This window comes from Chiloscyllium plagiosum, unplaced genomic scaffold (genome assembly GCF_037043375.1).
Source record: "Chiloscyllium plagiosum isolate Xiang-an unplaced genomic scaffold, Cpla_swu_hap1 HiC_scaffold_35, whole genome shotgun sequence".
Classification (NCBI taxonomy): Eukaryota; Metazoa; Chordata; class Chondrichthyes; order Orectolobiformes; family Hemiscylliidae; genus Chiloscyllium; species Chiloscyllium plagiosum.
Window position 1 is genome coordinate 61,823,766 of NW_028270173.1, and position 24,765 is coordinate 61,848,530.

General features: G+C 42.6%; 1 protein-coding gene and 1 long non-coding RNA gene across 2 annotated transcripts in view; one reads left to right on the top strand and one right to left on the bottom strand.

Moving 5' to 3' along the window:
* Nucleotides 1-6,489: 6,489 nt before the first annotated feature.
* LOC122541580 (uncharacterized) lies at nucleotides 6,490-9,811 on the bottom strand. The gene has a single exon (XM_043678415.2). It carries the CDS (start codon nucleotides 9,348-9,350, stop codon nucleotides 7,503-7,505), a length of 1,848 nt encoding a protein of 615 aa, XP_043534350.2. The 5' UTR covers nucleotides 9,351-9,811; the 3' UTR covers nucleotides 6,490-7,502.
* Nucleotides 9,812-14,894: 5,083 nt separating this feature from the next.
* The window catches only part of LOC148141043 (uncharacterized), a 93,951-nt gene continuing 84,080 nt past the window's right edge, over nucleotides 14,895-24,765 (top strand). Inside the window, exon 1 of the long non-coding RNA XR_015753121.1 lies at nucleotides 14,895-15,044. This is a non-coding gene — a long non-coding RNA (uncharacterized LOC148141043). The remainder of the gene's footprint in view (nucleotides 15,045-24,765) is intronic.

Here is a 24,765-nt window from a genome sequence, read left to right on the forward strand (position 1 = left end):
AATTTAGCTTTCTAGACTTCCCACTTGCCTTATCCAGCCCACGTCATGTCTGCCTACAGGACTGTCCTTCATTCCTTGAACCTAACTTTACATCTATTCTGTTCCCCCTCCCCCCGTCAGACCAGTTTAAAACCTCCCAAATAGCAAACCTCCCATCAAAGACATCAGACCCATTCTGCTTCAGGTGCGACTTGTCCAGCTTGTACAGGTACCACCTACCCTATAAGCTGCCTTAGTAATCTAAATATCTAAAGCCCTCCCTTCTATGTCATCCCTTTAGTCACACGCTTGTTTGATCTATTTCTATACTCAGTGGAGCTTGGCAATAGAAGTAATCTGGAGACCCATTGTCTCAGCCTGCTCCTGCTCCACCAAATTCATCCCCACCTACCTTGAAACTGTCATATTCCCCCCTGGTCCAGGAACTCCCCACATTTGCTCTGAAGTGCTTCAGAGAACATCTCCTGGATACTCGCACCAATTAATCCCACAGCACCGCGGCCGAATACTTTAACTCTCCTTCCCGCTCTGCCGAGGACATGCAGGTCCTGGGCCTCCTCCATCATCACTCCTTTACCAGCTGACACCTGGAGGAAGAACATCTCATCTTCCACCTCAGGACCCTCCAATCCCATGGCATCAACCTGGACTTCACCAGTTTCCTCATTCCCTCTCGCCTCACCTTACCCCAGTTCCAACCTTCCAGCTCAGACTATCCTCATGACCCTTCCCATCTGTCCATCCTCCTTCCCACCTATCCCAGTTCCACCCTCCCCTCTTCCCAATCACCTTTACCCCCCACCTCCATCCACCTATTGCATTCTCAGCTACCTTACCCCCAGCCCCATCCCCCTCCCATTTATCTCTCCATTCTCGAGGCCCTCAGCCTTATCCCTGATGAAGGGCTTTTGCCTGAAACGTTGATGTTCCTGCTCCTCGGATGCTGCCTGACCTGGTATGCTTTTTCAGCACCACACTCTTGTTTCAAAACTTGCCACACCCCTAGCCAAGCTGTTCCACTACAGCTGCAACATTAACCTGCCAGTGTAAAAAATCGTTCAGGTATGACAGGAATTCAAAAGCAGGGTAAACCCAACCCAGCCAATACTGCAGTGTCAATCTACTCTTGATCATGAGTAAAATGATGGAAGGGATCATCAACATTGTGATCAAGCAGCACCTGTTCAGTAGTAGCATGCTCAGTGACACGCTGTTTGGGTCTTACCATGTCTACTAAGCTCTTGACCTAATTACAGACTTGGTTCAAACATGGATTAAAGAGCTAAATTCCAGAAGTGAGGTGACAAAATACAGAAAGGCCTTGATAGAGTGGAATTGGAGATGTTGCTGCAAGTAAGAGAGACTAGGACCAGATGGCAAAACCTCAGAGTGAAGGGTCAACACTTTTTAGAACTGAGAAGGGGAGGAATTTCTTAAGCCAGAGGGTGGCAAATCTGTGGAACTCGTTGCCAAGTCATTTAGTGTCCTTAAGACAGAGTTAGCTAAGTTCTTGATTAGTAAGGGGATTAAGAATGATGAGGATAGGGAAGGAAAATGGGGCTGAGAAACAATTCAATGATGGTCAGATGGTGGCGCAGACTCAATGGATCAAATGACTTAATTCTGCTTCTATATCTTATAGTCTTATGGAGAGTGATAGCCCTTGACATCAAGGCTGCATTTAGTTGAAAGTGACATCAAGGAATACTAGCAAAACTGAAATCAATGGGAATCGGGGAAAACGCTCCACTAGTTGGAGTTATACCTAGCACAAAGGAAGATGGTTGTGGTTGTTTGACAGCAGTCATCTCAGCACCAGGTCATATCTGAAGGGGTTCCCTTGGGTAGTGTCCTTGGCCCAACCATCTTCAGCTGCTTCATCAATGACCTTCCCTCCATCATAAGGTCAGAAATCGTTCACCAATAATTGCATAACATTCAGCACCATTTGTGACTCCTCAGTTACTGAAGCAGTGCAAATCCAAATGAAAGCACACCTTGACAGTATCCAGGTTTGAGCTGAAAAATGGCAAGTAATAGTCATGCCATGTAACTGCCAGGTAATGACAATTTCCAATAATGTACAATCTACCCAAAAAGCTTTGATATTCAATGATGTTACCATCAGTGAATTCCTCCATTATAAACAACCTGGGGTTATCCTTGATCAGAAATTCAACTTGACTTGCCATATAAACACAGTGACTGCAAGAGTGGGTCAGATGCAAGGAACACTGCAGCGAGTAATTCCCCAAAGCCTATTCATCATCTACAGGGCTTAAGTCAGGAGTGAAATGCAATATTCCCCATTTGCCTGGGTGTGTTCAGTTCCAACAGCAATAAAAAAGCTTGATAGCATTCAGGACAAAGCAGCCAGCTTTACTGGCAACACATCCATAATTTAATGACTTCGTTGTTGGTTGGGTCCAGTGCCAGCATCAGCACTGTCAGTAGCATAATGGCAACACGGCCACATCCACTTGGTGGGCCAAAGCGAGAGACGAGACTCCAATGTTAGAGCTGGCTCTGAACCCGAGTGTAGATAGACTTCTCTTTATGCTCGATCTTTTCATTTTTGTCTTATTCTTAGACTACCAAAATGGTGTGATGAAAGCTTTTCACTGTATTCTGTTGTATTTCACACTGCATAATATATGTGACAATAAATCATTCAAATCAAATTTGATATAATGGGATACAATTTGTATAAAACTGCTTCTTGCCTATGGCCATGCTCATCTGAAAATGTCCAATCTTGACTGAGCTTGGAAGCTCAGAAAACTCAAGACCTGGTTAGTACTTGGATGGCAGATTGCTGGGAATACCAAGTACAGAAGGCTTAAGGGCTCTTGTGTCATAGTTTCTGCCTCCGAGCCAGGAGATTCTGGTTCAAGTCCCAGAGGTGTCCAATAATATCCCTGAACAGGTTGAATAGAAAAATAGGTTTAAAAAACAGCTGCTGCTTCCTTGGCTTTTCAATCCCTGTAGGAAATGAACCAGCTATGAAGAGGAGAGAATAGGTGGGCTGTCTAATTGATGTGTCTCACAGCCAATCCAAATATTTCTGGAGCAACATGAGTTTCCCGAAGCTTGGGAAACTGATTAGTGAAGTGGAAATGACTTTGAGCAGCAGATCAGGTGGGGATTTAAACTTGTCATTGTCCCATCTGTATATCTTACTTATTGCAGCTGCAGTTCCCCTAGTAAATGTTTGACAGAGATTTTTAGTGTGGGAAAAGCATTCTTCATGATCAGAGGCTTTCGAACTAACATCACTGTGAGATGTGTGTCCTTGGATGTGTTTGACAGCAGAAGAGGAAAACCCACAGCTTCTAAGGGAGCAATGACAATCAGGAGTGGGATCATCACATGCACAGGACAGCAGCACACAGGATTGAGGTTTACAGGAATTGGAGGCATATGAGAGATGAAATTGACATTCCATCACTGATGTGGGGAGTGAGAGTGTCTCATTGTGTAGGTTCATGACTAACTAGCCAATATTTTACAGGTTTGCCCTGCCCAGGGAGCATTGCCTGTGGGGGTGCATGAAATGGTGACATCTGCAACAGAAGTAATGGGCAGAGCCTTTCCCCAATCAACTGAGCATCAGCTCCATCACCTTCCAGAATACGGGTGTGGTGTCTGAGTTCCTCACAATGAAAACATTGTGGGATGATCTAGTGTGAGTGGGTTCACATGGAGTATTCTCAGATGGCCATTACACACTACTTGAAGAAGGGGAATTGCTTTCTGTTCAGGGATATCTGTTAGTCCCCTTGGGTGACCTTCAATATCATGAGTGTGAATAGTCAACTCCAGCACCTTGGGGAAGCAGCTATTCCATAAAACCCCACTGAGCTCTGCTAATGCTTAGTGTTGTATTTCATTTAACGAAGTCATTTGTGGTGATAGTAATTTACTCTGCCCCCTCCTCCAGGTTTATAAAGGTGGAAAGAATAGTCACCATTTTAAAATCGATCTTAAATGTAACAGCAAACCCAAAACTCATTGCAATATTGACATTATCATGTTCTTCTGACTATATTCAACTATTTTAACTGTTTCTCTTGTTGTTATGACAGAATTGAAAGGCTGAACACTTGAACGGGTGCAGACTATTCAGCTTTCTGCCTGATCTGTCATTCAATGAGATAATGGATGATCTGTAGCTGAATTCTACATACCTTTGGCCCATTTCCCTTCATATCTTTGTTTAACAAAACAACCAATGTCAGATTTAAAATTAACAGCTCATCGATCATCTGCTGCTATTTATAGAAGGTAGCTCCCAACCCCTACTCCCCTTTTGTGTGGAGAAGTGCTCGATAGCATCTCTCCAACATTTAATCCAAATTCTCAGACTATGCCCCTCAGTTCTAGAATTTCTAATCAATGGAAATAATTTATCTTTGCCTACCCAGTATTTTGCTGTTAATGTCTTGAAGATTTTGATCAGTTCATCCCTCAACCTTCTAAATTCTTCAGCAATAGGCCAAATTTGTATAATTTCTCTCCATGTCTAAATCCCTGGAGTCCAGGTATCATTCTTGTACACCAATGTCGTATTCCCTTCAAGGCCAATATATTCTTCCTAAAATGTGATGCTGAGATCTACATACAATACTCCTCATGGAGTCTACCATAGTTTTGTATAGCTGTAGCATAACAACATAATGTGTTGGCCTATAAATTTCTGAGATAATTGGTTAGTCATCACAAAAGTTAAAGGTTTAATCCGTTCTGAGGAATGGTCACTGGACCCAAAACGTTAACTCTGATTTCATTCCAAAGATGCTGCCAGACCTGGTGACCTTTTCCAGAAATTTCTATTTTTGTCTCTGATTTCCAGCATCCGCAGTTCAAAGTCCCAACTTTCCTGTCTGGTGATCTCCCATTAACAGAAAACACTAACTAGGTTTTGTATTTAATATGAAATGACAATTTATTGCAAATAATTAGTTCAAACCTTAGACAAGCAAAATATGATCTTATAATTTTCTAAATTAACTGTACCTCATCTTAACTCCGTCACACATATTGACAGACATAGTCAATCAAAATAACATTGATCTTATGTATGGAGAATTTTATTAGAACACAGTTCAGCTGAACACCAGTCCAATGTATTAACTGAGGTGTCCTTTCTTCTTCCAAAACCTTCTAATTGTCTAGATATTCATTGCAGACAGAGAGCAGTTGGCACGCTAACTGTTCACTGTCTCAGTCACTGGTTACAGGCAGAAACTGATAAACAAATGATAAGTGAGAATAGTTAGTACCTTTCAGTTCTTTGTAACCAGGTCGGTGGCACTACGACTGACTCTGGGGCACAACAGAAAAGGATAAAGACAAACAGGATCTTAATGAGAGGAGACTCAATAGTTAGGGGAACAGATAAGAGATTCTATGGCCGCTATTGGGAATCAAGGATGGTGTGTTGCCTCCTGGGTGCAGGATGTCTCAGAGCAGCTGCAGAACATTGTCAAGGGCAAGGAAGGGTTTAAACTAGAATGGCGGGGGGAGGGGGTGAGATCCTCAACAACAAAGAGGCAAGTGCAAAGCTGGAAGGAGATTGAGTAATCAGAAATAGTAAATTGAAGAGACAGGTCAAGCTGGAACGCAACAGGGAGCAAGCAATGCCTATTGGATTAAGTTACATCATCTATTTCAATGCAAGAGGGCTGACAGGTAAGGGAAATGAACTCAGGACATGGAAAGGTACGTGGGACTGGGATATTATACCGTGACAGAAACATAGCTAAGGAAGGGACAGGACTGGCAACTTAATGTGCCAGGGTACAGGTGCTTTAGGTGGGACAGACATAGTGGAAAGAGGGGAGGGGGAGTTGCATTTTTGATTAAGGTGAGTATCACAGAGTACTCAGAGATTAAATAACTGAAGAATCATCCAATGAGGCTCTTTGGGTGGAGCTACGAAAAAGGAATGGGTTACAGGAATCACCTAAACAAATTTGCAGGGATACTGGGGAGACTTGCAAGAGCAATAGGGTTGTCATTAGTAGGGGATTTTAATTTTCCTAACATAGACTAGGACTGCCAGCGTATTAATTACTTAGATGGTGTGGAATTTCTTAAGTGCTTTCAGGAAAGTTTCGTCAAGCAGTAATAGAAGGTCCGACTCAGGAAGGGGCAAAACTCGACCTACTCTCGAGAAATAGGGCAGGATAAGCGATGGAGGTGACAGTGGGGCAGTACTTTGGGACCAGTGACCATAGTTCTATTAATTTTAAAATAGTATGAAGAGGGACACAACTGGTCCACAGGTTCAAGTTCTAAATTGGGCAAGGTGAATTTTGATGGAATTAGACAGCAGCTTTCAGGGGTTGATTGGAGTAGTTTGTTTGCAGACAAAGGGACCTCCAAAAATTAGGAGGCCTTTAAAAGTGAGATAACTACAGTTCAAGGTGAAAGATGCTTCTTGTTCTGTACTGCAATATCACTGGACATCTTGTGCAGTGAGCTTACCCTTCAAGTATTCCTCTGCTTCTTTTGGTGATATTTGGCGATCTGTTCAAAGGCTACATTAACCTTCTTGAGATATTTGAACTGATGGGTGTGAGAGGTTTGAGACAGACAGTGCTTTGGAATGACATCTCCCCTGTGTGAGCACGAGAGAGGAAACAACACAGACAGCTCTGCAGGTGACCCGGTTCCAAGTCTGTGTGGAGACATCGGTGACTGTGACAGAGGAGGAGGTGAAACAATCCTGAAACATATCACACTGGAAGAGTTTGTCTCCTGTGTGGGTTCACAGATATTCCAGGAGCTCCAATAACAGTGTGAATGTGCTAGTACAGAAATCACACAGAAAGGCTTTCTCCTGTGTGAGGGTGTTTATGGACCAGGAAATACACTGACAGAACAAAAACATTGCATCTGAAGAAATTGTCCTGATTCATAAATTGTTTAATACATCTTTGGAAGGTTGATCACAAATTAACCTTTGAAGGGTTAATCCCGAGTGTGGATACTTTGATGGAGCAGGACGTTCCAAGATCTTGACAATGATTACTTACACACTTCACACATGAATGGTTTCTGCCTGCGTGAAAACGCCAGTGATTACAGTGAGTCGAACTTGACACTGATTTGATACGTGCATCACAACTAATGGGTTTCTTTCTTGTGAACACATTGAGGGTTGTGTCAACTCGACGACTTCAAGAATGATTTGTTACACAACTTGCAAAAGACTCATTTCTCTCCAGTGTGAATCTTGGTTTGCCTCAATGAAGTGGGGAATGATATGTAACACACCTCACACTCGAACAATTTCTGTCATGTGTGAATGCGGTGGTGTATGTAGAGCTGTCCTGACCACAAGACTGGTTTGTTACACATCTCAAACCTGAATGCATTCTCTCCTGTAAGAACCCTCTGATGCAGCAGCTGTCTTGCTAAGGTGGGGAATGATTTTTCACACTTGCTTTCTCCCATTTGTAAGACAGAAGAACTGGCATGAGCTGCAGAATGATATGTCACAAACCGTTCACTTTCTTTCCATTGTGGATACGTTGGTGTACACGGAGGCTTCCTAATTGTGAATATGATTTGTGACACATCTCACATTGGAATGGTTTCTCTCCTTTGTGGACACGTTGGTGTTTATGGAGGGCTCGTGCCTCTGAGAACGAATTGTCACACATCCGGCACTTCAACAATTTCTCTCCTGTTTGAATATGTCTATGTAAGCAGAAGTTTCCTGACTGCGAAAATGATTTGTTACATACCTGACAGTGGAATGGTTTCTTTCGTGTGTGAATACGTTGGTGTGTGTGGAGATTTGATAATGATGAGAATGATTTATTGCATTGCTCACATCTGAATGGTTTCTCCCCTGTGTGAATCCTCTGATGGAGCATGAGTTTCAGTGAATTGGGGAATAATCTGTCACATACCTCACACTTAACCAATTTGGCTCCTGTGTGAATGTGATGGTGTATGTGGAGCTCTCTTGCATGTGAGAATGATTTATCACACAACTCAGAATTAAACAGTTTATCTCTTGTGTGGATGCATTGGTGTGTGCGGAGGTCTCCTGCTTGAGAGAACGATTTGTCACATACCGTACACTTAAACAATTTATCTCCTGTGTGGATAAGTTGGTGTTTACGGAGGTATCCTGACTGTGTGAATGATTTGTCACACACCTGACAATGGAAAGGTTTCTCCCCTGTGTGGACACGTTGGTGTGTGTGCAGGTTTGATGATGATGAGAACGATTTGTCACACACTTCACATCGGAATGGTTTTTCCCCTGTGTGAATCCTCTGATGGAGCAGGAGTCTTGATGAAGTGGGGAATGATTTATCACACACCTCACACTTAAATAAACTATCTCCCCTGTGAAGACGTCGGTGCGAGTGGAGCTGTCCTGAGTGTGAGAACGACTTGTCACAGATGTCGCACTTAAACATTTTCTCTACTGTGTGGATGCGTTGGTGTGTACGGAGGGCTCCTGCTTGTGAGAATGATTGGTTGCACAGCCTGCACTGAAACAATTTCTCCCCTGTGTGAATACGTTGGTGTATGCGGAGGTTTCCTGACTGTGTGAATGATTTGTCACACACCTCACACCGGAAAGGTTTCTCTCCTGTGTGAATCCTTTGATGAAGCAGGAGTCTTAGTGAAGTGAGGAATGATTTGTCACATACCTCACACTTGAACAATTTCTCTCCCGTGTGAATACGTTGATGTGTGCGGAGGTATCCTGCCTGAGAGAATGATTTGTTACACACCTCACAATGGAAGGGTTTCTCTCCTGTGTGAACACGTTGGTGTGTGTGGAGGTTCGATGATGAGTAGAATGCTTTGTCACACAATTCACATCTGAATGGTTTCTCCCCAGTGTGAATCATCTGATGGAGCAGGAGTCTTGAAGAAGTTGGGAATGATTTGTCACACACCTCACACTTGAACAACTTCTCTCCTGTGTGAATACTTCTGTGGACATGGAGATGTTCTGACCGTGAGAATGATTTGTCGCACACCTCACACCTGAATGGTTTCTCTCCAGTGTGAATCCTCTGATGGAGCAGGAGTCTTGATGAAGTGGAGAATGATTTATCACACACCTCGCACTTGAACAATTTCTCTCCTGTGTGAATACGACGGTGTACGCGGAGCTGTCCTGACTGTGAGAATGATTTGTCACACACCTCACAACGGAATGGTTTCTCCCCTGTGTGGACACGTTGGTGTATGTGGAGTTTTGACGATAGCGAGAATGATTTATCACATTGCCTGCACATGAATGGCTTCTCCTCTGTGTGAATGTGGTGGGACATGAGGAGGGTTGATGATGATGAGAATGATTTATTGCACATCGCAAGTGAATGTTTTTATTCCTATCTGAATGTGCTGGTCATTCATCAGACCAGATGGTCATCTATATTCCAGGTTACACGCCTCAGATTTGAACAATCTCTCCCTGGTATAACTGTGTCAGTGATACTGGAGCGTAATTGACTTCACTCACTAATGAAAATTTCCTCTACTAATGTAATTGCTATTATTTGAACAGACTTACACAGATGCACCTTGTACATTAAGAAAGATTACCAATTTCAGACTTGAATAGCCTCCAACTTATGAGTCGGTGATTCATGAAACTTGATGAATGATTGAAGCTCTCATCATAACTTTGAATCGCTCACACTTCTTCCCAGCCTCAACTCGACTGATCACTCACAGTCGAATGTTCAGAAAGGTTGGTTCTGTTGGAATAATCCACACCACTGACCAGTTTCAGATCTGATGATATGTCAAAGCCCCCCTCACCTGACTGATTTCCAGATGATGGTTCACTGCCCAAACCTCTTTAAGTCGAGCAATGATGTGATGGGACTAGATGTCTTCCAACAGATGTGCAGTTGTCCCTTGAGTTATGGCCAAGATCTGTCTGCTGCATCTATGATCTCTGAATTCTCTGGTATAGGATGGTGCAATTCTTCTGTAAAACAAGAAAAGGCAGTACAATTTCATGCACATCCTCTCCTCCTTTGTGAAAAGCCTGATTTCTCAGACTTGTTTATTCACACCTGTCCATGATGTCACTGTTGCTGACCAGGTGAACATTTGTTGTCCTTTAGAATGGAGCTGTTTAACCATTACATTCTCCAGCGTGGTGTGGGGCTTTGGTAGTTGTGGTGGGGTGCTATTGTGAGAATGTTAAATCCAAAATGCTGCGAAGAAAGAACTTACAGCATTTGACCACAGCGATAAGTCAGATAACACTAAATAACCAGCTCCCAAACACACAGAAGACACAACAAAAGGAAATCACTCAGAATCCTCATACGCTCTGCGCCTCCCCGATAATTACACCTCACCCTCTCATATTCAGGAACGTGGCATCAACAAAACTCAGCCTGGAAATCAGAGGGAAATGCTTCCAATAAACACATTCAAAATCCAACGCACAGCTCCAGTCAACAGTTCAGCACAAAGCACCGAGTAAACTTGCTCAGTAGGATCGTCTCACACAGCATTAGGGACATTTCTACTCGATTGTCCATTGCACAGTCAGACTTCCTCAACATCGGCGCGGCTGTTATGGGGTAAAATTTCCCGACAAAAAAAATCATACTTCTTTACTCACCATTTCCTCTCTTGGTTTCTCCGTTCTGAAAGGAAATGAAACAGCTCTGGAAGAGGAAGAGGAGTGGATGTGCTCTGAGATTGACATCTCTCACAGTCAACCAACATATTTAGAACTCAGATCATAGAACTGTACAGCACAGGAATGAGCCTTTCGACCCATGATATGTGATGAACATGACGCCAATTGAACCTAATCCCTTCAGCCTGCTCTTGGTCTATATGCCTCTATTCCTTACACATTCATGTGCTTCTCTAAAAGTCCCTTAAATGCCCATAACTTATCTGCCTCCACCACGACCCCTGGCAGTGTGTGTCAGACTCCGACCAATCTTTGTGAAAAAAAAAACCTGCCCCTCACATCTCTTTTGAACTTCCCCCTCTTGCCTTAAATGCATGCCCCAGAGGTTTGACATTTCAACTTTGGAGAAAAGATTATGACCATCAACCCTATCCATGTGTCTCATAATTTTATAGACTTCTATCAAGTCACCCATCAGCTTCTACCACTTGAGAGAAAACAAAACAAGATTTTTCTAGCCTCACCTTATCGCTCATACCCGACAATCCAGGCAGCATCTTGGTAAACCTTTTCTGTGCCCTCTTCAATGCCTCCACATCCTGTAACATAGTGATCAGAATTGAATGTAATACTGTAAGTGTGGACTTACCAATGTCTTACAATGCTGCAACATGACATCCTGACTCTTGTACTCAGTTCCCTGACCAATAACAGCAAACACGCCATATGCCTTCTTTGTCAGCCTCTGCCTTTATGTTGCCACTTTCAGGGAGCTATGGACTTGAACATCAAGATCCTTCTGTACATCAATGCTGTTCAGGGTCCTGCCATTAACTGTATACTTTTCCACCACATTTGATCTCCCAATATGCAGCACCTCACACTTGGATTAATTTCCATCTGCCATTTCTCCACCCATATCTGTAACTGATCTATATCCCACTATATCCTTTGACAACCTTTTCCGCTATTCATAACTCACCTGATCTTTGTATCTTCTGTAAACTTACTAACCCATATACATTTATATATATCACAAACAGCAGAGGTCCCAGTACATATCCCTGCGGAAAACCACTAGTCACGGAACTTCAGCCTGAAAAACACCTTCTACCACTACTCTCTGACTTCTATGGGCAAGTCAATTCTGAATCCATGTGGCCAAGTCATTGTGGAGCCCATGCATCTTAATCTTCTGGATGAGTCCACTATGAGGGACCTTGTTGAAAGCTATACTAAAATCCAAGTAAACACCATCCACTACTCTCCTCTCATCAATGGTCTTTGTCACTTCCTCGAAAAATTCAATCAAGTTAGTAAGACATGACCTGCCCTGCACAAAGCCATACTGACTTCCCCTAAATATGCTATGCTTTTCAAAATATGCATCCTATCCCTAAGAATATTCTCCTATAGCTTTTCAACAACTGATGTGAGACTCATTGGTCTATAGTTTACTGGATTATCCTTATTTCCCTTGGTGGAGTGGGAGGGGGAGTTGAAGTGTTGAGCCACGGGGTGGTTGGGTTGGTTGGTCCAGGTGTCCCAGAGGTGTTCTCTGAAACGTTCCCCAAGTGGGCGGCCTGTCTCCCCAATATAGAGGAGGCCACATCGGGTGCAGCGGATGCAATAAATGATGTGTGTGGAGGTGCAGGTGAATTTGTGGCGGATATGGAAGGATCCCTTGGGGCCTTGAAGGGAACTAAGGGGGGAAGTGTGGGCGCAAGTTTTGCATTTCTTGTGGTTGCAGAGGAAGGTGCCGGTAGTGGAGGTTGGGTTGGTGGGGGGTGTGGACCTGACGAGGGCGTCACGGAGGGAGTGGTCTTTTCGGAACGCTGATAGGGGAGGGGAGGGAAATATATCCCTGGTGGTGGAGTCCGTTTGGAGTTGGACTTGCGCCCAAACCTTCCCCCTTAGTTCCCTTCAAGGCCCCAAGGGATCCTTCCATATCCGCCACAAATTCACCTGCACCTCCACACACATCATTTATTGCATCCACTGCACCCGATATGGCCTTCTCTATATTGGGGAGACAGGCCGCCTACTTGCGGAACATTTCAGAGAACACCTCTGGGACACCCGGACCAATCAACACAACCACCCCATGGCTCAACACTTCCAACTCCCCCTCCCACTCCACCAAGGACATGCAGGTCCTTGGACTCCTCCATCGCCAGACCATAGCAACACGACAGTTGGAGGAAGAACGCCTCATCTTCCTCCTAGGAACCCTCCAACCACAAGGGATGAACTCAGATTTCTCCAGTTTCCTCATTTCCCCTCCCCCCACCTTGTCTCAGTCAAATCCCTCGAACTCAGCACCGCCTTCCTAACCTACAATCCTCTTCCTGACCTCTCCGCCCCCACCCCCACTCCAGCCTATCACCCTCACCTAGACCTCCCTCCACCTATCGCATTTCCAACGCCCCTCCCCCAAGTCCCTCCTCCCTACCTTTTATCTTAGCCTGCTGGACACACTTTCCTCATTCCTGAAGAAGGGCTCATGCCCGAAACATCGATTCTCCTGCTCCTTGGATGCTGCCTGACCTGCTGCGCTTTTCCAGCAACACATTTTCAGCTCTGATCTCCAGCATCGGCAGTCCTCACTTTCTCCTCACATTGACAGTGGACCTATTTTCACTGCACTGACCCTTCAGTGTCCTGATTGGTTACTTGCTTCGAAAGCTGTGGTTGGATATTCAGCGATTCCAGGGACAGGCTGGTATGACATTGGTTTGAACACATTTTCGTGCACGTGGCGGAGTCATGGAGGGTAAAAAGAAACCTCTGACTTGACCAAAGTGTATCAGTTCAGGAAATCAGCCCAGAGAAAACTCTGAATGGGAAGGGGAAATTTTTGAGAGGGAATCATGGGGGAAGAAGATGGTGGAAAATGTTGGAGATTACAAAGAGTCATAGAGATGTACAGCACGGAAACAGACCCTTTGGACCAACTTGTCCATGCCGACCAGATATCCCAAAACAATCAAGTACTACATGTTAGCATTCGGCTCGTATCATGGTCAAATTTACGCCACATGTTGGTCTGTGGCTTACTGAGATACAATTGGTCACCACTAGAAGGTCTTTACACTCAAGGATAGATTTCCTGTTTGCGCGCTGCGTGTTCTCAGTCAAATCCACAGATGTCAATCTGGCCTTTTTTTCTGACTACTGCCTCCTGCTGGCCTATCACTTTGAAGGATGGCTAATGAGTCAGCAAGGGAATGTGAAAGCTAAATGTGAAACTGTCGACACCAGGAACCATTCAGGAGCTCGAAAGGGATTACACAGTTTGGAGGACCATGAATCCCCTCTTTGAGTTTCCAGTCGACTGGTGGGAAACAGTCAAGGGGTTCTTTATCCTTTCGGGTGTTCAGAAGGTGAGACAGAGAGAGAGGGGCAAATTTTCCAAACTCCAGGAAAGCATGCAGAATCTACTGTTGCTGCAGATGATTATTGGGAACGTTTAGGGTGTAGGTTTGCTCGCTGAGCTGTAGGTTTGATATCCAGTCAAAAGTCAAAAGACACACTGACCATAAAACCTCATCAACAAATTGATGGTTTTTCTATTGAGCCACTAACATGGTGATGTAATTTATTTGGTGGGACAACAATAGACATTGAACACTGACTACGTCTCTAAAAACGCTGCGTCCACAACTTCCACATCACAGTGACCATTACAGCGGGTTTCACACAAAATAATCCAACATTTCAATTCCTTCCTCACACAAATATTCCTATAATTAGTGTTAAAATGTCTTATATTGAAAAATCATTATCTCTAATGGAAGAATGGGTGGCAACATTTATCTGTTTTGTCCCAAAATCTTGTGAAAACCCAACCTCCCCAAATATATCTGACATTGCAGCAAAAATTCACATTTGATAAGAAAATATTGGAGAAATTTTAGCTGGAATACCTTCTTGTGTTTGACGGAGAGAGGGACAGACTATCTCCTTAAACGTGAGTAAATTCAGCCCCAAGCCCAGAATGCTCCCCCTTCACTGAGGTTGTTTTAAAAACCTCCACAGGGAATTCAGCTCAATTCACTAAACCCCACAATCCCGCTCCGAACTACATTACCCATGCTGCATGTGGGCCACACGCCTTCATCGTGAAGAGCGACAGTTTGGAATCAAGAAAGAACCTGTCCGTGGTCCCTGGCAGGAATTGTAGTTCCGTACCGCAAGCGTTTGGGAGTTCAAATCTGAGAGCGCGCGAGTTCGAGTGGTTGTTAACGTGGTCGGTGCTGGAAATGGAGGTGCGCCTCTGTTAATGGCGTCACCATGGCAACGGGAACCGGGATCATAACTTCTTATTCTGAAGAGTCCTTCAATTAAACTCCAGTTTTCAGTTTCGAAGAACGTTGTCACATTTGCAGTTTCTCAGATGGTAAGTCTATTATTTATCAGTCTAAGTAAATAGTTTACTTGTAATACTGATGAGAGGGTAAAGTTTGCCAGTATCCGATCATGATGTCGTACCTCAGTTTATACGATTGTGTACTGAAGAACATGGAGAGCCGTTTTCACTCCTACAGAGTGCAACTCCATGACTCTTTTAGGTCACTCTTCGGAATCTCTTTAAATTATCGTCTCTGACTTCTACTGATATACATTCTACCTTTGTTCTCAGTGGCTGGTGGCAAGGTAAAAATATAAAAGTTTGATATTCCCACTTTCAAATACATCTCCCCACTGGTTCTGAAGCTCCTGGCTTCCATTTAGGCCCTGTCTTGGTTAAAATTCAGATTTTAGATGCAGCTCTGATTTCAATATTGAAAAACACCATAAACCGACTGGGGAAGATGTAAAACACATTGAAGAGGACTGAAGTGGGAGTTCAATCACCCTGTTCTCTCACAGTGATCAGACAAGATTGCACGTTTCTTTGCTAGATGGTTTATTTGACCATATATATGTTCCTGATACAACTGGCACCATAAGCAGCCTGAAGGTACAAGAGGGGCACAGTAGTAATATGGCATTCATTAGTTATGGGAGTGGACAAATATTTTTGTGGCCTCCCTGGTGCCAGGATCAAATATGCAACAGAGTACTCACACAACATTCTTTGGTGGGAGGGTGAACAGTCAAAATTGTGGTCCTTTGGTACCAATGATTTCGGCTAGAAGGAAGATGTTATTCTGCAATGCATATTTAGGGTATGAGGTAGAAAGTTAGCAAGCCGGACCTCAAATGTAGTAATCTCTGGATTACTCTTGGAGCCTTGTGCTGGTGAGTTCAGGAATAGGATGATAAGACAGATGAATACTTAAGAGGAAAAATGGTACAGGAGGGTGAGCTAGGAGGATCTGACCAAAGTCGTCACTCTGTACCTCCAGGTGTAAGATTCTAAACATTTACCATTTTGGTATGAGGAGAAAGATACTGGAAATCACAGCTATTGTAACACCCAGTTCTTCTTTCAAAGTCCTAACCTCAGCTGGTGACAGGGATCCATATGGGGTTGTGAACTCCTTTATAACCATAGCAGAGATTCCTCCTCTTCTCTCTGTTGCTTAGTTTTTGCCATGCCTCCTGGAACTGCACATAGAGACTTTGCTTCACTGTATAAAAAGGCATTGCAGAGGTGTGCTTGCTTTCCAGGCTTGTATGAAGGCCACTTGTCCTGTTAGCAAAGAAAGCAACTATCATTGCATTATTTTTGGCACAATGTTGTCTGGCTTTTTAAAAAATTCTGTCTATACAAGAGATATGGTTTTCTCCAGGGGAGGCTATGTTCTTTTATTAAATTAATCCTCTCAGATCACCCCTTACATCTAGTTCCCCTCCTGTTGTTTGTTGGTATCCCATTGTCTCATTCTAATTTTTTCTCTACCTGTTTATTTTGAAAGTGTACCTCATTCCAAGTTCTATTTCCCATCTTCATGGGGAGGCGATGGCCTAATGGTATTATTGCTAGACTATTAACCTGGAGACCCAGGTAATATTCTGGGGTCATGGGTTTAGATCCTGCAGATATTGGAATTCAATAAAAATCGAGAATAAATAGTCTAATAATGACCATGGATCTATCGTTGATTGTCAGGAAAAACACATTTGGTTCACTTATATCCATTAGAGATGTAAAATGCTAACCTTTCCTCCTCTGGCCTCCATGTGACTCCAGATTCTCAGTAATGTGATTGGGAATGGGCAATGAATGCTGGTCTAGGCAGTGACACACACGCTGTGAACAAATTACAAAAAAATCTTAATTGAGAGTATAAGCTGTCACTTCCTGGTTGTAACTTTTTTCCCAGACTCCTTACAATTTCTATTCAGTTATAAGGTACACACATGTATTCTGGACTTTAAAAAAATCTTAATATTACCCTTCTAAACCTCCCTCGTTAGTCTTATCAAAAATAGATCAAGATCTCCAGCACAGTCTTCCGTAATTCCTAATATACCTTTTGGTCCAGCTGCCCTGGTTTGCACAACCAAACTTTCTAGCAACTTGTAGCAAAAGCCATTGGTTGCCTTCGGAATTACTGAATATATATTTAATTACAATCTAATACTGCTACTTTCAAGCTTCTCAAACTTAAAGGCAATTAAACCCTGACTTCTGTGAACAATCCCACTTCTGATACTAATTGTCAATTTTTACCAATTTTGTAATCACAGTAAGCTCATACAGGCAGTCAATGATTTATAGCAGATTTCTGATAGTTTCTTCAGAAACAACAGTTTGGAAATGGTGTATTAATAAGACAAAGAAAGAGAATAAATGATCTGTAACAGATTAGAATGCTTTACTGATCCCAAAGCCTTTCTATAGAATAGAAGGGGAGAGGCAGTGCACTCCCACCTCCCAGTTATCCTATTGTCTTTTGTGGTGATCATAGTCACAATAGTGTTTGATCTTCCCTCAGCCTGATGTAGGGGAACTCCTGGTCTTCCCCCAAGGAGATGGTGTGGCTTGTCTCCTTAGATCTTCCTTTTCCTTTCTTCCTTCTCCCCACACGGCTCTGCATTAGATCTTACTTTGGGAGCTGGCCTCCAATGCTATGTTGATTATCTTTCTAAACTCTGTTGGTCAGTGGGCATGGGACAGTTATTCATGACATCAGATGACTGTTGTCCCTGCCCACCTCCATTTGAAGGTTAGTTTTCGTTCCTTCTAAAACTGAACCTTCTTATTTTCACCACACTTCATTGATAATGTTAAATATTTGTCGTGAGTCAAGTCTTTGATGTTTCTTCTTTCCTACAGGGATTTATTTACATCTGGAGAACACTAATTATGAATGTGACACAGTTCGATAGACAGGAATTGCCAAATATGAAATGCTGAGTTAACACAAGTTGAAAGGGACCCCCAATTCTCAATACATTCTCAAGGCAGTATGACTATCCTATGGGCAGTCAAGGATGGGAATGGCCCTTATGCTGTGTGTGAAGATCCAGCTGAGAGAGCTGTTTACTCTGTGCTTTGTACTGAACTGTTTGACCACAGTTGTGTGTTGGATATCGAGTGTGCTTATTGGAAGTATTTCCCTTCTGATATCCAGGCTGAGTTTGTTGATGGCTCATTCCTGAATATGAGAAGGTGAAGTGCAGAGTGTCTGAGGATTCTTACTGATTTCCTGTTGTTGAGCTCAGTGTGTTTATTATCCTGTGGACTTGAATGGTCAGTTCTCTCTGGATGTTGCATGTCATTTAAAATCCCTCCCAAGACTTCCCACTACCAATCTCTCTAACCTTCTCAGAAAACAAAAGAGAGACTTGCATTTACATGGAACCTTCCAGAGCCACCAGAGCACCAAACATTTTACAGTCAATGATATTCTTTTGAAGTATAGTCACTGCTTTAATGTAGGAAATGTGATAGTCAATATGTGCACCAGAATGACTGAAGCTCATAATGACTTAATAGTCTGATTTACACTCTGCCCAACTATTGCTTCTATTGTCCACATGACACCTGGAGAAAGAACATAGCCACATTGTCTGCTCTTGGTCAGTATCCAGTGTCGCTGATTGAAACAGAGGGTGTGTGATAGCCAAGTCAAGTAAAAGAGAAGACTTGCATCTGACCCTATATACAGGGGAATAGCAGACTGGCATTCACGATGGTACAGTGTCTAGCTGAAGAGACAATCCCTTCAGCAAAGAAGGAGAGAGAGTTGGAGGAAATCATGGCCAGAGTTTTGCCTTCCCTGTTGTGGAGTGACAAATGACAGGAAAAGAGAGAAAAAAATGAAAAGATAAAAATCCAGACAACGAGAAACATCTTTGCTATTTTCTCTCAAGCCTTAAATTATGACTTTAGAGTCTCAACAATGAGATGAAGCAGCAACCTTAATTCCCACATTTGCCTTTCATTAAAATTCAAAGCTCCTGGGTTTTTGGACGACTTTCAATTTGCCTCTCCATCCCTACGGTCTAAATCCTCAAGATGTATATCAAAGCAGCTACCTGGTGGCTGCAGTTCGCTAAATGTTTTTCTGGGAATTAGCCAAATTATTTTTACAGTAACATCCCTGCATGCTCCTCCTCTAGCATCTTCCTCAGACTTTCACCCACACAAATTATCATTCTCAAATCACCAGCCTCACCATGTCATCAAACCTGCTCATGGACCAGCTCACCTTAGCTCTTTCACCTTCAGCTTTTAGTCGAGAAGTGAGGGACAACAGTAAGTTTCTGCCAGGTGGTTTTGGACAAGGACACACACACCCTGTTATGGTTGTTAGCCTACTTTCTCAGCATTCACTGAGTTTGCACTTTGAGTTTCCCATCTTCTCTCCACTGCATGTTTATTTCTTAACATACACGCATTGACTTCAGCCCTGTGCATTATATTACTTTCTTATTGCACAGCATCTTTAATACTCAATTACAGATGCCACCCTCTGCGACTTACATTGCTTTCTATGATAAAGGAGAGGCAGGCAGCTTGTCATGGTGTCGAGCACTGAATAGTTGAGGGTGTGGACATGATGCTGTGCAACTGAAACTGTGAGAATTCGGCTTTATGTTGCCTTTTCCAGTTTTACAGAAGGATTGTGCTGTACTATACCAGAGAATACAGAAAGAATAGACACCCCAGAAAGATTCTGACCATTGCCCAAGGAACAACTGCAAAACTGTGGAAAGGCATATAGTTCCTTTGCAACATTGCTGAACACAGAAAGTTGGGCAGTGAAACTATCATCGGGAAATAGGCCGGGTCAGGAGGCTTTAACATACCATCAGATCTGAAACTAGTCAGCAGTGTGCCGTCTTCCATCAGAACCAACCTGTTTGAAGATTGGGCCATGAATGATCTGTCAGGGTGAGGCTGGGAAGAAGTATGAGTGGGATCCAAATGTGGTAAGAGCTTCAATCATTCATTAAGTCTCTCAATGATGCATTCCTATAAGTGAGAGACTGTTCAATTGTGAGGAGGGCTTGCCAGGCTCCAGATCTCCTAAATGGACAAGGTGCATTTAGGTAGCCACATGGAAGATAAACTATTCAAGTGTGTGTGTGTCCAACCACCTGGCCGAAACTTACTGTTGTCCCTCACTTCTCGACTAAAAGCTGAAGGTGAAAGGGCTAAGGTGAGCTGGTCCATGAGCAGGTATGATGACATGGTGAGGCTGGTGAGTGAAGGGTTTTCACAGTCAGTGTATCTCCTGGTTGATTAAAGCATTATTTTACATTTGTCTTCACTAAAGAAGATATTAGAAATCTCCCAAAAATTAGAGAACAATGTACGGGGGAAAATGAGGACTTGATGGGAGTTAGTATTTGTAAGAAGGTTTTGTTGGAGAAATAAATGGGACTGAAAGCTAATAAGTCACTGGAACCTGATATTCTACATTCCAGAATGTTAAAGAGCAAAGCTATTGTGATGAAAAATGTATGATTTTTATAAATATGGCTGCAAAAGATATTTTTGAGACCTTTTTGATTTGCACTTATTGGGACAATTCACATGATTGTCAGTTTAAGGATAAAACCAACATTAGTCATACATTAAAATGCTGATGGGTTGGCAAGTAGACTCAGATTGGTGGAGACATTTCTGTGGCAAATGCACTCATTAATACTGATTGACAGTTAACTGCTAGGCTTTTCCTAATTTTACATCAAGCTGGTTTGAGTCTGGGCATTGAGAAAGGGAGAGTGAATTGTTATCATCTGTTTTGTTCAATTGAAACTGGTGCAGTATATGTACATTGTGATGATTCTATGGCTTTACAAGATGTATTTTGTTCTGGTCTCTTTTAGAAGAGAGGTTTTAAGACAGAGGTAAGAAACTGTCTATTCAAAGCTATTAAACAGCTTATGAGGCCTTGGGGATTTTGTTTCAAATCTCAAACAAAGAAATTTTGAGATTTGAGTTTAAATTGTGCAAGACATTGAGTTTATCATTGGGAAATCAGGGAAAGTTAGTTTCGCTTCACATGTAGAAAATGAGGTCAAGGAGTCACACACTTCTGTGTAAATCCTTTGATGGAGCAGGACTCGAGTTGGAAAATTTCTTGTTACTTCTTATACTTGAACACTTTTTCCTGTGTAGATGTGTTGGTGTATGTGCAGGTTTCCTAACTGTGAGAACTGTCACACACCTCAAAATGGAAAGGTTTCTCCCCATATGAATGCTTTACTACCAAATGAGTTATGGCGACTGCAAGAATGATTTTTTACACACCTTGCATTAATGGTGCTTCCCCTGTGTAAACATGATGGTGTTCACACAAAATTGATGAACTCAAGAATAACTCGGTATTGTGTATTTTTTAACTTTGTCCACCTCAGTCCAACACCGGCATCTCCAAATCTGAACTCAAGAATGATTTAATACATGCATTCCGTGTAACTGTTTTCTATCTGGTGTGATTGTGTTGGCCCAAAGCAAACTTTGATAGCACTGAGAATGATCCATTACATACTTTGCATGTGAATAGACTGGTGATTCAGCAGGCCTGAAAATTGTGCATAACCCTTGTTATACATCTCACATTTGAACAATTTTTTCCCAGTGTGAAGGCATTGATGAGGGGCAATGAGTTTGCAAAGCCTCACTCTCACACTTCACAAATGAATGTTTTCTCTTCCATGAAGCTTGTGTTAACAGCAGCTAATCTGTGTGTTAAGTATTACTAGCTTGGGAACTGTCCTCACACACCTCACACCTGAACAGTTTCTCACTTCTAGAAGTGAATCACGCTTCTTCCCAAACGTACTCTTGCTGATCACCTACAGCTGGATGTTCGGAAAGCTTGGCTCTGATAGAAAGCTCCATTCCACTGACCAGTTTTAGATTTGATGATATGTCAAAGCTCCCCTGACCTGACCGATTTCCAGAAGATGGTTTCACTAAATAATTTTCTGTGTTGAGCATACCGTGAAGGGACTGGATATCTTCGATTGTTTTGCAATTATTCCCTGGGTGATGGTCAGGATCTATCTTCCCTGTATTCTCTGATTTAGAGTAATACAATCCTTCCATAGAAGAAGGAAACATGATTTCGTCGAATTCATTTTTCCCTTTTCTGAAGGAGATAACCCTTCAGAGACAGTTCCACAGAGAGTGCAACTCTGCCCTTCTTTTGTGTGGGAGGTGACAAGTGGGGAAGTGTGAAATTAGATGCATGCCCATTCTTCTTTATCATTTGACTGTCACAAACCCCGTTTCCAGCAGGGACACGGGATAGTGATCAGGAGCAGGCAATGTGGCTACTTTGTTTCCTTAAACCAGGCCCCTAACTTGCCAGGCACTGTGTGGGCCATGGAAAAGACACGTAGATGGTGTGTGAAACTGATTATCAGTTCACTGATGTCTTGTGATGTGCTGTAAAGATCAGTGTTTCTCTGACTGAGAAAAAAAATTATTCAGGAGAAATGTTAATTCAATGGCGATTTTGAAATCAATGTCCTTGCTTAGCAAAACGATATGAAGAAAAAACACTGAATGGGAGGTGCTTGAAGCTGAGGAAAATATTGCTTAGTATCGCTGATTAAAAGGTTCTGCTTTATCCTGGGAAATTAAATACATTGCGCTTGCTCAGACTACACTAACCACATTCAGCTATCAGACATAGCACTGGGAAAAACTGTCAAATCCAAGCCCAGGTTTTTGGGAAAGACTAAGGCGTTCAGGTAAAATCTTTAAAGAAGGTATTAAAAAAAAATCAATAAATGTGACTCCGGCTTTAGCAGATGAATTGTTATGTTTGCTGGATTAACAATCCAGAGATTGAGTTCTGATCCAACCACAGAAAGGAACATGAAATGAAAAAATAAAAATAAGAACAGTGGATGCTGGAAATCAGAAACAACAACATTAAATTATAATTGGAAACCGACTCGTCGATCTCTGCTGCTCATTTAGTTCCACATGATCCTCCTTTCTGTCGTGTTCATCTTACACTATCAGAATATCCAACACACAGCTCCAGTCAAACGTTCAGCACAAAGAAACGAGTAAATAGCTCTCAGCTAGATCTTCAAACACAGCATAAGGGACATTTCCATCCCTGTCGGAATTCCTGAAGATTGGTGTGGACTGTAGCGATTATAACGGGGTCATCCAGGGTGATCTCTGAGAATAGGAGTTAATCTGGTACAATCGGATAGCTCCAGCTGACAGATAAGAAAGAAAGGTTCTGCACACACACAACATGGGTGCTGGGGAAAAAATAAACACTACCGCAGTTAGGCGGTAGTGTGGGGGAGGAAAAAAAACAAAAAAAAACAGACATTTTAATACAAAAAAAAAGAAAAAAGAACAGAAAGGTCAGACATCCTATTCACTCTGAGAGCTGGCTTTTGGGAAGCTGGACAAGTGTCAAGCGTTCTCCATGTGTAAATAAAGGGTGACTTTTTAATGGGATACTGTCATCTGTGGAGTTATTTCATGGATACTGTGGGATACCATTTGTATAAAAGCTGCTCCTTCACTTACCATCTCTTCACTTGTTTTCAGCCCCAACAGGAAGTAAACCAGCTCCAGAAGACGAGAGAATGGGCAGGGTGGGTGGGCTCTCTGATGTCTCTCTCAGCCAACTTTTTTATTATTTCAAAAATATATTTTATTCATAAATTTTATCTGCAGTACATGCAAAATGTCCTAAAACAGTTCTGCTCAGACTTTACAGAGAAAATAAAAAACAAGCAACACATTAAAATTTGACATTCTTCAGAGCTTCCTTGCATTTGCAAAAAAAAGGCATTTTTCTACTCATGCAGGAAACTATTTACATTCATTTTGAGGCTACAGGGGGCTCTGATAACTGACCAGGCCCTCATTATACTTTGGCAGAAAGACCTCAGATGGTGGTCTTTACCTACTGTGCCTGTAGCTTTGGAAACTGACCAGCAGATCGAGTTTTAATGGGGTGTTCAGACTTTTAATTGGTTGAGATATATGTCAAGTGCTCATCGTTGTTTATCTGGAGCTAGAATCTTTTTTTGAAATAAACGGTAGTTCTGGTATAATACAGAAACCTGGTACATGCCTTTGGCTAACCTGGGTCTAAAATGATTTGTAAATTGGGGAATTCTATGTTCTTTGATTAAAATCTTTCACTTTTGTGACAATTCTGGGAAAAGTGGGGCTTGATGTCCAGCACGTTACCCTGATTGGAATGCCTGAGAGTGGAACTCTTTCTTTAATGTCTCGATTGAACCTGCTTCCACCACAGTCTCAGGCATTTCAGATCCTAGCCCCTCATCACATGAAGGATATTTTCTCATGTAGTTATTGCCTCTTTTGTCAATCATCTTAAATCTGTGCCCGTTTCTCTATCTGTCCATCAATGGAAGCACTTTCTCCCTGTTTCTTGTAGTCAGCTCTCTCGTTATCGTGAAAATCTCTATTACTAAAGAGATTTCCTCCCAACTTTCTCTTCTCCAAAGAGAACAGTTCCAACTTCTCCAAACCCTCCAAATAAACTAAAATTCCTGTTCCGTAGAACCACTCTTGGAAATCATTTTGGCACCTTCTCAAATGGCTTCACATTCTTCCTAAACAGTGATGTCCAGAACTGGATGCAGTGCTCAAGCTGAGATTGTGCTTTATCTGGGTTCAGGATAACTATCTTGCTTTTGTACTCTGTCCTCCAACTGGTAAAGCACAGGATGCCTAAAGCTTGATGAATCCAAGCTCTTGA

What these genes read in the sequence shown, in the direction of transcription:
- LOC122541580 (XM_043678415.2), bottom strand. Translation starts at nt 9,350, where the DNA reads ATGTGCAATAAATCATTCTCATCATCATCAACCCTCCTCATGTCCCAC.